The sequence below is a fragment of the Lutjanus erythropterus genome, chromosome 22 (genome assembly GCF_056507025.1).
Source record: "Lutjanus erythropterus isolate fLutEry1 chromosome 22, fLutEry1.hap2, whole genome shotgun sequence".
In the NCBI taxonomy this organism is placed as follows: Eukaryota; Metazoa; Chordata; class Actinopteri; order Lutjaniformes; family Lutjanidae; genus Lutjanus; species Lutjanus erythropterus.
The window spans coordinates 25289855-25305141 of NC_139338.1; the positions used below are offsets into that span (position 1 = coordinate 25289855).

General features: G+C 41.9%; 1 protein-coding gene across 3 annotated transcripts in view; it reads right to left on the reverse strand.

The window, feature by feature from the left end:
- usp6nl (USP6 N-terminal like) overlaps window positions 1-15287 on the reverse strand; it is a 133590-nt gene that overhangs the window by 88995 nt on the left and 29308 nt on the right. Inside the window, exon 1 of one of the 3 annotated variants that reach the window (XM_084710792.1) lies at window positions 4048-4952. The exons of the other annotated variants lie outside the window; for them this stretch is intronic. Within the exon in view, the coding sequence (XP_084566918.1) occupies window positions 4048-4117 (70 nt within the window). The 5' untranslated portion in view covers window positions 4118-4952. Of the gene's footprint in view, window positions 1-4047; window positions 4953-15287 lie in introns of those variants that run through there. 3 annotated transcript variants of the gene reach the window in all.

Below are 15287 nucleotides of genomic sequence, written 5' to 3' on the forward strand. Positions count from 1 at the left end.
GTACGTGATACAACCCCCATCACATGATTCGAACTCTCCCTTTCAGCAGGGCAGTTAAAAAAAAAAGTTCCCATTCCTTCTACTTCCAGTCAGTGCTAGTCTCTGCCCAAACAAAGACAGAATGTGATAATGGCATTTAAATGATTCAATAACAGTATTCACACACACACACACACACACACACACACACACACAAATAATGTGATAAGTTTGTCACTGTTCCTGGAAAAACCCATTTTCTGCCAACGCTGTCACTCCGGCACTGATAATTCAATTCTCACCTCTCCTATTAAAAACCCAGCGTATCCAGCTCAGAGTGTCGGCGACACCTCTGGGCTGAATCCGTTAAAATGATCACCGAGGTGTCTGTGCATCAGTTCAGAGGTTAACTTGGAACATTACGCTCTTTTATCACCGGCCCCTCGGTGTTACATAACATCTGACCTTGTTCGCCTCCTCAGGAAATGATCAGTTCACTATCCTCAAAATAACACGCCTGCACGCCTGCATGTAACATCTACTTCCATCTAGCGTTTTCCATCACTGACTTCCCAAAGGAATGCAAGTTGCAGCGTATACTTGTAGGGTTTAATTGGTCCTCCATGAATGCACTAGTGGGGCGAACTGATAGATTAAACCAGCTGGCAGGAAACAACAAGCATTTTCTACATGAATAAAAACCTTTAAAAGTGAATCCCTCTTGGATTTTAGAGCAGGTGCATTCGGCTTTTTACACAAGCTTCAATCACATAAATACTTCTACTTCAAAGAACTGGAGCCTGACAGTAGATGTGAAGAACTGCTTTATCACAGAAACAGCGTTGCTCTATGGCACAAATCAGGAAAAGGTCACCGTTTTCCAGCACAAACAGAGCTTGAGCTAACATTTTTTAGTGACAGAAGTTGGAGACACTTAAAGACAGATGTACAGAGTGGGGCACCAGCATGGACTCAAAGCGATGAACTGCTGTAGACAGGATCAGCAGCAAAACGTATTTTAGCCAGACCCATCCCAAAAAATCAATATCAGTTTTACTATAGGCTTTATTAAGAACATTTTCACCACTTTACCTTTCTGTCAGGCAGCCTTTTTTTTTTTTTTTTTATTACAGAAAACCAGTCTTATATAAGTCAAATGTTGCTCTCTCCAAACTTACCAAACTCCATTGGCAAAATGACTAATTTTATCATGCAGAATACAGGGGCTGCCGGGCTACAGCTGCCTCGACCTGTTAGTTTGTTCCTGTTATTACGCGATTTCTGTGAATCCAAGCTAACCTTTTAAAACACTTAAGTCACAAAATAAGACAAACAAACTAACTGATCCAAACAGTAGTAAACCTGCAACTCCCATGTTCTGTGAGGCAAAATTGCTAATTTTGTCAATGGAATTTGGTTGGTTTGAAAGAGTGATATTTGGCTTATAAAATGGAGGTTTCTCGCCAGAAAAGGCTGTCTGACTGCAGGTGGCAAAAATATTCTTAATATTGCATATACTTAAAGTGATATTGATTGTTTAAGCTGGTCATTTTTTAGACAGCTAAAATAGTTTTTGCTGCTTGTTTAGTTTCCTACACCGGGACTCCAAGCTGGGGGCGTGTCAACCGCCATCTACTGTAGGTAATACACTCACTGGCTGGATAAGTACCTCATATAACCCCGCTTTAAATAATCCAAAGTACCCCTTTAAACTTTATTTCATTCTCAGTGAAGCCACTTGAGGTGAAAACTCAAAATGCACCCAAGTCATACACATCCTATGCAAATTTAGGTACGCACAGACCTGGCAATATGACAGAGAGCGAAGGTACTCAGGAAAAATTATCATAAATTATCATCAGTGTCCTCATTACAACACATTTTGGGAGAAATCCGCAAGAAGCACCAATTTACCTGCCCATCAACCCCTCGTTAAATTCATGCAAATTGCCCCTGTGGAAATACAGAGTTTTTATTTGAAGAGCTCTGAAGCAAGAAGTCAACAAGCTGTGGCTTTCTTCCTCCTCCTGCAGAGTCAAAAAAAAAAAAAAATCTGGATAAACTTGTGGCTACAACGATAAAAACAGCACCTGTTTTTGCAATAATGGACACAGATCGAGGCTATCACATCCAAGCTGATCCAATCAGGAGACAGGACAAGGGGTCAGGGGTCGAAGAGTGTTCCATTACCCCGGGCATCGTGCTTCATTATTCATTGCACACCAGAGAAATGCAGCTGCAAGGCACACACACACACACACACACACACACACACACACACACACACACACACACACACACACACACTTAGACAGTCAGGTCCCACAGCAACAGAGCTATTACAGTGGTGACTCCAGGGGACTGTCCATCCCATTCAGAGAAACGACATACGGTCACAGCAAGAACTTTAACCTCATCCACAGTGACTTTGAGAACAAAAGAACTGGCTTCATCGTTAAAACTGACTACTTCAGGACAAATCTTGGCCATTTCAAGTTGGTGAAAACAAGAGTGGAGGAGCATAGTGGTGGCAACAGGTGGTTGAAATAAAATGCTGCAAGTATCTGACCAATCAAACATAATCTGTGCTGTAAGCCACACCCCCAAAGCTCCTGTACTTTTGGAAAGTATTATCCCCGAAGCAAAGATGTATTGTGTACTAAACTAATGTTCTTTCAAGTGGTTCCTGGTCCCCATGGTAAAGTTCACCAACTGTCTGCAGGAAGTTTCTTTCTCAAGCTCTATAAAGGCCTTTGAGACCTTAAAGTCAAAGTGTTTCACTGTTATCTAAGCACTAGTCTCACATAGCCAGACCTCTCTCTCCACAGCGCCCACACACAAACACACACATTCTGCTACAGAAGAAAAAAACGTTTGTATTTCTTTAAACCAATCAGAGAGGTGTTGGGCGGTGCTAAGCCCTGGACGCAGCGACCGTGCTGCTGCAAAATAGTGTCGAGTGGGAGCTTGTTTAAGCTGAACCATTAGCATTGCCAGGCGCTAATTTGCTGTTTTTCGCATTTCGGCTGCAGCTCTGAGGTTATTTTTGTTTCCCGGTGACCCGCAGACGCCGTGATGCTACTTGGAACAAGTGACCAATGGCAGACTTGTACCTGAAGTGTGCATCCGGTGAGTCAGACTATCTAAGCACTGTTCAGGGTGAAGTGATTTGGATTCTTGATTCAATAAGGCAAAAATGTGAAATAACTGTTTGCTTAATATGTCAGAAAACAGAGTCAATAACAAGGTTTTGTGGGGGTTAAATCGCACAGTCCTCCACAGGCTAAAGAGCTTCATGGTATTTTTGGAGAAGATGAATTACAATATATGTATGGTAATAATTTTTAATGCAGCATGAACACAATTCGAACTAAGTTGCTTGCAAATTTGTGGAAAAATGGTTAGGACATTTTGTGAAAAACAAAATTATGACCTGATTATAACCTGATGTTACAGTAAACTTATGAAGAAGTCAAAGCATATGTGAATTCGGAAAGGAGAGAAACTCTTTTCCCTTTAGATTTGGTTGGGTGACGCTTCATACATACTAGTTTGTTGCAAGAACACAACTTTGACTTTCCTAATTCTACTAAATCTTTGACCCTGCAGCAGAAAAGCAGAATCCATTGCAGGACACTGACCCTCTCCACTGAAATCTACATCAAACTAATAAAGCCGTTCTTGATTAACAGTTCCTGACAGTGAGGCGAGGCAGCTTTCATTCTTGGTTTAACAGACTGACACTCATCAACAGTCCAACAGCAGACCTTTACTCTATCAGGAGAGGACTACATCACTGGCCAATAACCAGTTTTAATAAAAAGCTTGTGTGCCCTTTATATTGGTCTAACCCTACGGCAAACATTCACGAGGCTCATAAATCCTCTGGACTGCTGCCGCCTTTTCCTCAGATTGAGCTTTGCCTCCAAAATTCTGCAGATCGATCTCGTGATACAGCAGGTGGACAACACAGACTGACTGACTTCTGGTATTTCTTGTCAAATCTTTGCGCTGCATCCAACTTTAAAAGAAAAACACAATCAGCAGCTATGATGCACATGCACACACCTCCAAATCTGGCCGCTGCCCTGCGTCTGGACGGCGACACCAGCTCCTTGACGATCTGTAGGACCTGCATGCTCACGGGGAGGCAGCCGGACGTGCCACAGGGCAGGGGCAGCCCATTCTCGCCCTCTCACCCGCCACAACCTCATCCCTCCCTGGATCCTCCTCAGGACTCATGCCCTAATCCACATCGTGACTCCTGGCTCCGGTAGATCTCGATTTCGGCATCCCAGAGGAGACGCTCCGAGACTTGGTGGCGTCTTCTCAGTCTTTCCTCCTTTGACTCTTCTGCTCCTCTTTTATCTTTTTGACGTTTTTTCTCCAGATTTCAACACATGCTTGCAAACTCTCCTGCACTCGAATATCCTCAGATACTCTTTGCTGGCGTTCGACTACCTGATAAAGCTTCACCTGCTTCGAATTCTGCCTCTGGTTCACATAGACACCTTATAAATCTAAACTCAACAACTGGCAGCAGCTGAAAGTAGCGGAGGATGTTCCCTGGCAGTGTCGACTCTCTGCAAAACTGTTCATCTTCTGTGTGATGTGCCGCTCAGCTGGAGTGCTCTCTCTCTCACACACACACACACTCTTCATTCAGCATGCAGCAGCAGTGAAATCCTCTTCTTTTCTTCTTCCTTCTGTCTTTTTCTTCTACCTGTTTGTTTTGAATCAATGCATGCAAACCTGGCCGGTTATTATGCTTCTAAACTGCCCAACTCTCCAAATCACCTCCTCTGACTCCCTTTTCCTCTCCCATCACCCTCTCCTCCCCTCAGTCCTGGCTGTTTTGCTCGCTGTCCTCTCCTCACATCCTTTAAATTCGTATTAATGACCGCTTCTACTCACTCACCCACAGCATCTCCTTCCTTCCCTCCCTGCCTCTCTCTCTCTCTCTCTCTGCTTCCCTGCACTCCTCCTCCCTCCTCCTCCTCCTCCTCATTGTGTCGCTCTCTGTCTCGGTCACCCACCGCCTATTTCTCGTGTACATTCACAGTGAAAATGAGAACATGAGCAGAATGTAAAAGGGGGTAAATTCACGGGAGGAGATGTGTGTAATATGTGCATGTGTCCCGGTGAAGATTTGCACCCTGCAGCATCAGTAATGCTGTCGTCTTCAGGTTACGCCCTCTCACATTTTCAAACTGTCTTTGTCACAACCTTCACTCCCTCAGCGTGTCTGTGACTGGGACGAAGATGCTTTTAATTGCTTTTCAAGGCAGAAGGAACTAATTTAGGATGTGCCAAAAGCTATTCACACAACCAAAATCACCATCTATTTCGTAGCATTTATCTAGTTCCATTGAGAGCCTTACATAATTTAGTCTTGACCCTGGAGGCAGATACAATCTTACTTCTTCTGGACGTCGTGGCCTTTGTTCTACATCACACTGTCTGAATTAATTGCCTTCGCAGTGTGGTTGGTATTTATGTTATAGCTTTGGACTAGTGTTTAAAGATTTTAAACTTTTAAAAGGTCTTTCTCAGTCAGTTTGGGTAATTTCTCATCCTCTATAATTAGTATCTCCTGTGGGGTTCCTCAGGGATCCATCATAGGTCCTGCTGTCTTTTCCCAACGCAACACCATCTGGACTTATATGAGGTCGACATCTAGTGTGCACCTACAAGCCTAAACAACTGACTGTCCCCATGTCCCAGACTTTTTGCTTTGTGACACATAAGCACATAATATCACCACATAATGGCGACTCTAAACTGACGGGAAGAATGCAGTGGAACATCAACCTGTTAACAGTAAGAATCGGCTTAAGGGATGTCCACACCAAAACCAAACTTACAAGCGAGATATTCACAGAATTTCAACCAGGCAGTAGTTAAATGCTTGTGCTTCTGTTGCTTCTTGCAAACCAAACACATAATCCTGTCTGAAATCTTGCTGTCAGAAATGAGTGTTTAACAAATGAAACAGTAAGGCTGAGAAACAATGACAGATATATATGTTATTGCCATGAACTCGATCTCATAGCGTAATGTTTAATTAAGTTACAAGATTGAGGTCGTACGTGGCCACTAGCATAAATCTGACTCATCACCACAGACTGAGGTCAGCCATCACAACAACCGCCATCAGATAAAGCTGGATGACAGAAGCAGGAAGTGATTTTTCTGAGAAATATTTATTAGTGCCCCTTTAAACAAATAAAAACATCTTATCTTAAAAACACTGCGAGCTGGTCTCAGCTTTTCTCTTGTTTTCCATCAAGATATTGACACAAATTTTAAGAAGAAAAATTAAATCGGGTTGAAATAATCTTCCTTCACTCGTAGATTTTCAGAAATGAAGACTTTGAGGGCTCAATTATAGACATAAATGATTGATAAAAGGGAGATTTTTCACCTGAGACTCATTCGGTTTGTTTATATCCAACAGGTCTCACCACAGCGCACACATCATCATAATGTCTGGACCTCTCTCGTTAGCTGTGTGTTCATCTGTCCCTCTTCCATCTCTCCGCCCCCGTCCATTATTCCATCTATAATCAGTCAGCCTCTCCTCCCTGTTTCTGTCCCTAACTGCATCATCTTCCTATAATCAGTCAATTTATTCCTCCGGTTCATGATGTTCCCTCCATGCTGTGATTTTTTCATCTCCACCGAGGCGAGTTTTGCAGATTCATCACACGGATGTCGACCTTTCATTTAAAGTGACATCCAGCTGGTGTCATTCAGCTCTGACATGATGCTGCTTTGTTGAGCAACATTTCTATTTAATGTAGAATTGATTAGTATTTCACAGGTTTTTAATGGGAAATATGACTCTAATCAATACAGGCGATCATGAATACCAGAATAAAGGAGGCTTTTAATGTTCTGTGACCAAAATGCAGATTTAAAAGCTTTTCCACCCCAAACATTAGATGCTGAACTTTTCCTTGCTCTGGTGTAACTTATGTATGGAGGACTGAAACTGCCAAAATAATTTAAACAAATAAATAAAGAAATTAAATTAAATAAATAAATAAAACATAAAAATATGAATTTGCCATAAACATTTTAAATATAAATGTAAGCATTAATTAGTTTATTAATTTTGACATAAACTGATTTCTGTTTGAATTTGCCTTTTCTTTTCCTTCGTATTAATAAAGATTAACAATAATGGTGAATCTTATCTAGTCTGTTTAAGCTGTGAAAATAAAAAAATAAAAATGTTTAATTATATCAATAAATAAATAAAGATTTCAAACAAGAAAGAAAAAAATGAAAAAAGTTAGTTGAAAAAATTACAATTAATCATAATTAAAAAGAAATAAAAGAGTGGCCAGCAACAAACAAAAAAGTAAAATAAACAAAATTTAAAGGACAAAAAAGTTAAAAAAGAAACTACAAAAATATCTGAAAGAAAATGGTGGCCAACAACAAATCACAAAGTCAAACAAAAAGAATAAAAGAATAATTTTTTTTAAAGAAAATAAAAAAAAAAAATGTAGCCAACAACAAACAAAAAGTAGAACAAATAAAATTAAATTAATTTTTTTTTCAAAGTTAAAAATATATATATATTAAAAATGTGGTTAACAACAAACAAAAAGTATAATAAATATATAAAATTAAAAGAATAAAAAACAAAAACAATAAAAATAAAAAATCAATAAATTTTTTGGTAGCCATCACTGTCTCTGTTGACTCCTCATCCTCTTGTCTTGTTTCAAATCTAAACTGGATTTCCCAGCAGCCCCTGCGGTGAGTAACGTTCTCCTATAGTATCTGTGTTCCAGCCGTCAGAAGACGAGATGGACTGAAGATGAAGTGACCTTGAGCTGCGACACTTCACACACCTTCAAGGCACATGAACACACACAACCGTGCCATTAGTGCTCACTGCCATGTTGAACACGACACACACACACACACACACACACACACACACACACACACACACACACACACTGCACAGACCCAAGGACAGTGCAGCAAGCAGAACAGAGCAGCAGTGTGATAATACAGCAGCCAGGTTCATTTTTTTTTACTAATAGAGTCTCTGTAAACTCTATTCAGATGTTTTCTGTGCTTCAGTCTGCTCTCTCTCTCTCTCTCTCTCTCTCTCTCTCACACACACACACACACACACACACACACACACACACACACACACACACACACACACACACACACACACACCACATCCTTGTGATGAAATGTCTCTGTGAGTGCGTCGATCCTCCACCACTGAGTCAAAAGGTCCAATTACTGCATTGCTGGACCGACTCTGCGGCTGCTGTTGCTATGCCTCAGACCCGCTGTTGCTATAGGCTGTGACCTCGCCGCACAAGGTCAAACTGTGGCCTTTAACAAACATAACGATGGTCACCTCTCACCGGCTACAGACGTTCACACACCTACTCCTGATGAATTAGACTGTAGAACCACAGGAGCAGCACCCGCCTTTACATGCATCCAAACAACCAGACTTATTGTTTTCTTCGTGAACTCGCACACAGGCTGCAGCTGCGTCCACGTTTCTGCAGGTCGTATTTTACACCGCTGCCGCTGCTCGACTGTGGCAGCAACTATTTTATGTCCTCAGAGTGATTTTTCATGAAAAGAGCTGTGATCAGTTCAACCCAAAGCTGATTTTTAGAGGCTTAAAGTGGTTAAAACATCCAGAATTTCATCAGAACAAAAAAAAACAAAGTTCGTAAGTAGGAAAAGGTCAAAACTCACTGATTCTTTGCTTCTTTATGACAGTTAACTAAATATGTTTGGATTAAAATAAGATATTTCAGGATGTCGTTTTGAGTTTTGGGAAACCCTGATCAACATTTTTCACAATTTTCATGACTGTGCTGTAACAATTACAATTTCAGTTTTGTGATTATTTTAATTTATAAGCTGCTCCTTTAAATTGTGTTTGAAAACATGCGAGCAGTGCGTCACCTCAACATTAAACCCACGGAGCAGCAACAAGATCTCCGATAGTTACTGCAACTGTTTGTGCAGATTCTTATTGGGACGTCTCTTTGACTGCAGCACAGATTCCTTACATCTTTCTCTGAGGATGAACTTATTTTTTAAGAAGAATGTATCCTCTCAGCTTTATACAGTGTAGAGATATATAACATACATTTTTTAAGAAGGGCATATCTGGTTAGCTGCAGCTGCAGAGTCTCTTCAGGTGATGAATTAACTATAGCAACAAACTCTTGAATCCACTGCTGCACTCCACACATTCACTCTGAGTGCTACATTACGCTTCACACTGAGCTGTGATCTGGTTTAGGTGCTGCAGCGAGTCTGATGTTTGCTACAGGGATGAAACTAAGGATCACTTTCATCAGGCTACTGATGAGTCTGACGATTATTTTCATTATTACTTAATTAATCATTTTGTCGATAAAATAAAATGAAAAATGCACATCACAATTTCGCAAAGTGACGTCTTTTGTTCAACCAACAGTCCAAAACCCAAAGAGTTCATTTGTCATAAATCAGTGGTTCATTTAGTTAAATCATCGTGATTTTAAATAGTTATTTATTATTTCTTTCTCCACAAAAAGCTTTATTACGGTCTGCTTTTAGTTTTTAATTAGACTTTTAGCGATCATTACTTATTTGCACAAACCATTTCTTTTTCCCAGTCCCGGTCTCTGGTATATTTTCTATCTTAAGTGTCTTTGGCAGAGAAAAAATTGAGATAAATAATAGGTATGGCTAGATACCACTTTTTAAAGTCTGATACTGATACAGATGCCTGAGTTATCCAGGTGAGTATGTGCTCTGAGCGGGCGCAACAGTCCATCGTGCGGTTGATTATCAAAATAGTTTGCCTAATTTTCTTTCAATCGACTAATTGATTCATTGACTAAGCAGCGCTAGTGCACGACAGGCATCAGATAACACGGGTCACAAGAAACGCTGCAGCATTTTGTGGCTGGTTTCGGTTCTTTTTCACCTCACGAGCACTCACAGAAAACAACTTTCCCAAGGATCTCTGTGTGATCTTTAAAAAACTTCACTGGTTTCACATCCAGCATTTCAAGAAGGATTATCAAAGGAGTCCGACATGTGAGGGAAAGAGTAGGTAAGGGAGCACCTGCAGAGATATGGATCGACCTGAGTTGTGGTGAAGCAGGAGGATATTGATGGAGCCCTCGGCCTCCTCCCGGCAGCACCCATAGGTCCTGTCATATGGGGGCTCCTCTCACAAACGCCGGATCGATAGGCCCTCCGCGAGCCCGCCTTAACACCCACTTGACTGAGAGGAGACAGATACTGTAAGTCTGCTCGAGTCGCTGATGCATCGTCTCTTTAATCTACAGGCCTGATAAGAGTTCGGCGTGGTGGCAGCCCGCTTCACTCAAACTGGCAACCGAGATGCTGTCGATGCTGCGATTGGGTCTTCGATCATGTGTGCAGGAGAGGGGAGAGACGCCGCGCACAGGTCGGAAAAACACGACGACAACCACAGACAGCAGGGGTGATTTGAAGCAGGTTGGTGCAGGTATTTCTCCAGCGTTGTTAATTACGATTATTTACATCTGCCAGTTGTTTTCTCAGTTATTCGTTTAGTCTATAAAATGTTGCAGTTCCCCTCAAAAATATGTTTTTCCTCTTGTTTCTGCAGTTGAGACTCACTCTGCAGAATGATTTATGTGCACAAGAAGGACGTTTTCACAGTCGACTGCTGAAAGTGTGAAGTTTCTGTGTGCTCATTGAAAATCCCATTTTCAGGGGCGAGCCTGAAAGCATCACTTGTGACATTTTGGTCCAGTTTTCAACTCGCAGAACTTGGCAACTTGAAGCCTCCTGTGCACACGCACTGAGAACAGACTTTATAGTGACCTGCTGTCCTGTTACTTACATGTTAAAACAGTGACTAAATGGCATTCACAGTATCCTTAATTTCTGTTTTTTGTCCGACGACAAAATCACAAACTTTTGTCTTTTTGGACTGAAGGTCCAAAGCTGTTATTGTTTCTAATACAGGAAATTTGGGGTACTTGTGATTCCAGGAGAGTTTTTTGTAGGATTTTTTTGCCGGTTAGAGAAATACGTTTAGAGTTGCAACAAGCAGCCAATTAACAGCCAACTATTTTGTTAATCGATTAACAACATTGGCATTTTTCACCATTTTCTGACATTTTATGGACCAAACAGCTCACAATCTCTTGTTAGTTGCAGCCATATAATGATTAAGAAATTTACAAATAAAGAAAATGTTAGAGGCGGTAAAACAAAAGAGTTTTGAAAGGGAAACAAAAAGCTTCCAGTCAGAAACACAGAAGCTTTTTAAGTCCTTATTGTCACCATTGCTCAGAATTAGTGAAGAACTGTCTTCAGTGATCACAACACGACTGACTCTTCACAGAAAATGACAACAGCAGCCACGCTGTCGTCTCTGCGGCCTCACGTCTGAACCTCCGTCTCTCCGTCTCAACACCAATTTAACACAGCACTCCTCTCCATAATGCTCTCTATCTGCTTCCTCTGCCCACTCTGTCTCTCTGAAGGGGGTTTGTTTCGGGTCGGCGGTGGCTGGCAGACGGACTCGCACACACACAAATCACACGCAGACATAACGGCGGTGTGAACACACACTCGTCTGTTGTCCTAATGGCGGCGTTCTGTTGGAGGGGTGATTGAATTAGGCCGGGTGCTGATTGCTCGGCACATTGATTAATGCTGCCTGCTGCGCTTCAGTGCGTCGTGGCACTCAGGGTCCTGCTGCTGAATGCCAATGAGACGCCGAGCATGGAGACAATATGAACATCGCCACATTTCAGCAGATGCATGTCTGCTTAAACTTAGCTCAGTGCAAACTTGCAGAGCAAAAGCTGCTTATGAGGTCAATAGTGATGCTTTTAGTTGAACTGGCAACGTGGGTTTTGACATGAAATTTGCTCACAGTCATTGTCCCAGAGGATGAATCCTGTCGGCTGTAGTGAGAGTCGCTGTGTCCAAAGTCATTATGGACTATAAAGTGAACTCGGACCAGGGACATACATCGCCACCCTCGCTAGTCCGCACCAGAAATACTGGTCAGTTAAACTATTTATCAACATTTTATTCATGCACAATGCCAGTTAACTATTGCCTCTAAGGTGTTATGCAGCCTCCCGCCACTAGCTGGGGCTGCGGCCCCTCTCGCCCAGCACTCATGTCCCGATGACCCACATCAGCAAAGTCGGACAGATGACAGCACGTAAAACCAGCGCAGTTTGACAGCAACATGTGACCACTTTCAGCACAGACGTGGACGTTAACCTGCAAGCAGAGCAGCAGCTGCTGCTGCTAGCGTTGCTAATGTTAGCCACTGCTACTTAGCTGCTTTCGGAGAGTTTTCTTACTTACTGGTCGACTAGTCTAAACTAAAATTTGAGTTTAATCGACAAGGAAATTAGGAACAACCCTATTTCGGTCATTATTTCTGTTAATTGCTGTGGCTATTCTTTCAGCGCAATCTCAATCAATATCTTCATAAAAAGCATCAGATGCAATTAGTTAGACATAAAATCAATATATGATTGCATGAGACAAACATGAAGCGCATTGTGAATACTTTTTACATCACCAACTAGAGAGTGATGTTAATGTGCTAACAGAGCAGCACACACCGCTGCATTTACCAATTTAAACTACCGCCACGCTTTCTCCTCAGTATGTTTCACCTCAAAACTCTGTGCCCTGCACGGCGTTGTGTTTCCTCAGAGCTCACAGTGCAGCAGTGAGGCTGCTCTCCACTGCTGGAGACAAAACATTAACACCGCAGAGCACTCCACCTCCCCCTCAGATTTTATTCTCATGCAGGCAGGAGGCTGTATGATGCTTTCAAACCGATGAATTCATTAATTAATGCTGATAACTTTTTAAAAATGAAAAGGCTGCGGACCATTTGATCGCCAGGTAGTTTTCACATTGTATTTTAGAGAAACTGGAGCAAGAAACTTAAAATTGTGCCCCCTCTTTCTGTTCATTAAATCAAGAATCAAATCAGACAAAAAGTTTCCCACCCTTGAATGCAACATGCATCATGTTTACTTCTAAACTAGATTACTTCTTACGCATTTTTAACTGTATTTGCTGTTTGTCAGATTACAGTTACATCTTTTGTCAAAAAACTACATCTTCAAGTTTCTGATAAAGCAAGCGAAGCTGCATTAAGGGCACGTTTGGTCAGAAGTGAGCAGATTGGCTCCAAAACACGACAGACTCACAGCTCACATGTTTGTTAATTTCTTACTTACACTTCCAACAGACATGCAGCAACATTATCCAATCGGAGACATGTTTCTGTCCACCCAGCGAAAGACGTCCAGTAGCAGATGAGCTGAAGTGTCACATACTGTTTTAAAATCCAGTGTTTTTCACACAACTGACGACATCTGTCAACAGCTGGCAGCCTCAAAAACTAAAGTGTCTGAATTTAAACCCTCCTGCACGTCCAACACTCCTCTGAGAGCATAAAAGTCAGAGTTTTGAGTCAGCATTTTCAAAGGTTCAGAGCAGTTCACAGCAGTTTAATGTCTGTGGATGGAGCCACCGGGGGGGTGAGGATGGAGGGGATGGAGGGGGGGGGGGATTCCCCAGAATGCCCTCCTCCTCCTCATCCTCTGACTTTCTCACTCCCTTTCCTCTCTCCTTCCTCTCTCTCTCTCTCTCGACCTGGCGCCGCGCCACGGCGAGCGAGGGAATGGGAACGGACGGGAAAGAAAACACAGTGGAACAACATCGCCGCTCTGCCTCGCACTTCCTGTTTGCCCTCCCCGTGTCATTTCCTGTTTGAAGTGTGCAGCTCTTTTGACCAATCGGACCGCGGCCAGGGTTCCAGTGTCCTTCATGGCTGGTTACATGGCGTGTGATGAAATGTTCCGACACCACCTGTCCGGCTTCACTCACGTCATTGCCTCCAACCTCACTTAAAACTTTATATCAACATGTGCCATTAACTCACATTAGAGCCTGAAACTACCTCCTCATTCGAAGCAAAGACGTCTCTTTATTAAATTATGAGGTTTTGAAGGCCAATGCTGATAATTCTGCCCACACTCAATATCAAGCTTCATCTTTTTCATCTCCCTTTAAAAGGATTTAGATATTATTTAATGCTATTCACGTTAAGGTTTAAGACAGAGCAGATGTTCTCAACCTGTGGGTCACGACTCCAGATGATTTCAGGGGGTTGTCGGATAGTTGTGGAGAATAAAACAAAAGAAAATATTGTTGCAAAAAGCACAGAACAGGGCTTTTCTCCTTGCATTTAGCTCCAGGCTAAGAAAGCTTTCATACTTCGACAATCCTGGAACATTTCAAAGTGGATTGACCCTGAGTTTGTCCGGTTATACCCTGAAAATCAACAGGGCTAAAAGGCTCCTGAGTGAAACAGGGCTAAGAGATCAGAGAACATTTTAGAATATTCACATCAGTTGCTGTTAGTGTCGTCACAATAACAAAATTATGACTCTGATGTGATTAAACACCAGGAGAAGTAATGGAATAATACATAAGACAACAGTCCTGACAAAACAGAAATAAATGGCTTTAAAAATGGACAGGAAGAAGGTCTTCTGAACGTCCCTTTATTAGTCCCCGCTTGGAGGAAATTCAATTATTTTTTCACTCTGTTGTTAATTATTTGCAGACACGTAGGCTTGTATACACGCATGCAATTTGTCGGAGAAGTGGTAGAGTGACGGATGCGGTGCAGAAACAGGCACAGACAAGTCTGAGCTGTTTAACTGTCAGTTTATTAATATTATTATTGTAGAAATGAACTTGAACGGTCATTCCTTGAGTACAAACTTTAATACTTCAGTTTGATAGCCAATTAAAACAATAAACCTGAATGACAGAAACCGTAAGTCAGGCACTTTATGATGATAAAAGCTCAGACCAGGATCACAGCAGTGCACTAACGTGGACTAAACACTTCCTTATTAACGGAGGTCTCCGCTCTGTATGTGCAAAAATGTCGGCTGCGAGCGACGGTTACCATTACCACTACTGACTGCGTGTCAATTGATAATTTTCTGCTGTTGCTGATCTGCACAGTTAGGGTTAGGGTCATTATTCTAAGTTAACATTACAATTGTGAACGTTGCGTTTACGCTAGAGATGTTTGCCACCTTTCTAAACTAGCTAAAACGCTAAAGCCAAACTCTTTATTGCTTTGCCAAACTTCAACGGTGAAAAGGTTTGCTCGTCACCAAATAAATCACTCATTTGACTTATATTTGGCAGCACGTAATTAAGTCATCTATCACATTCACTGACCAGCCTGTTGC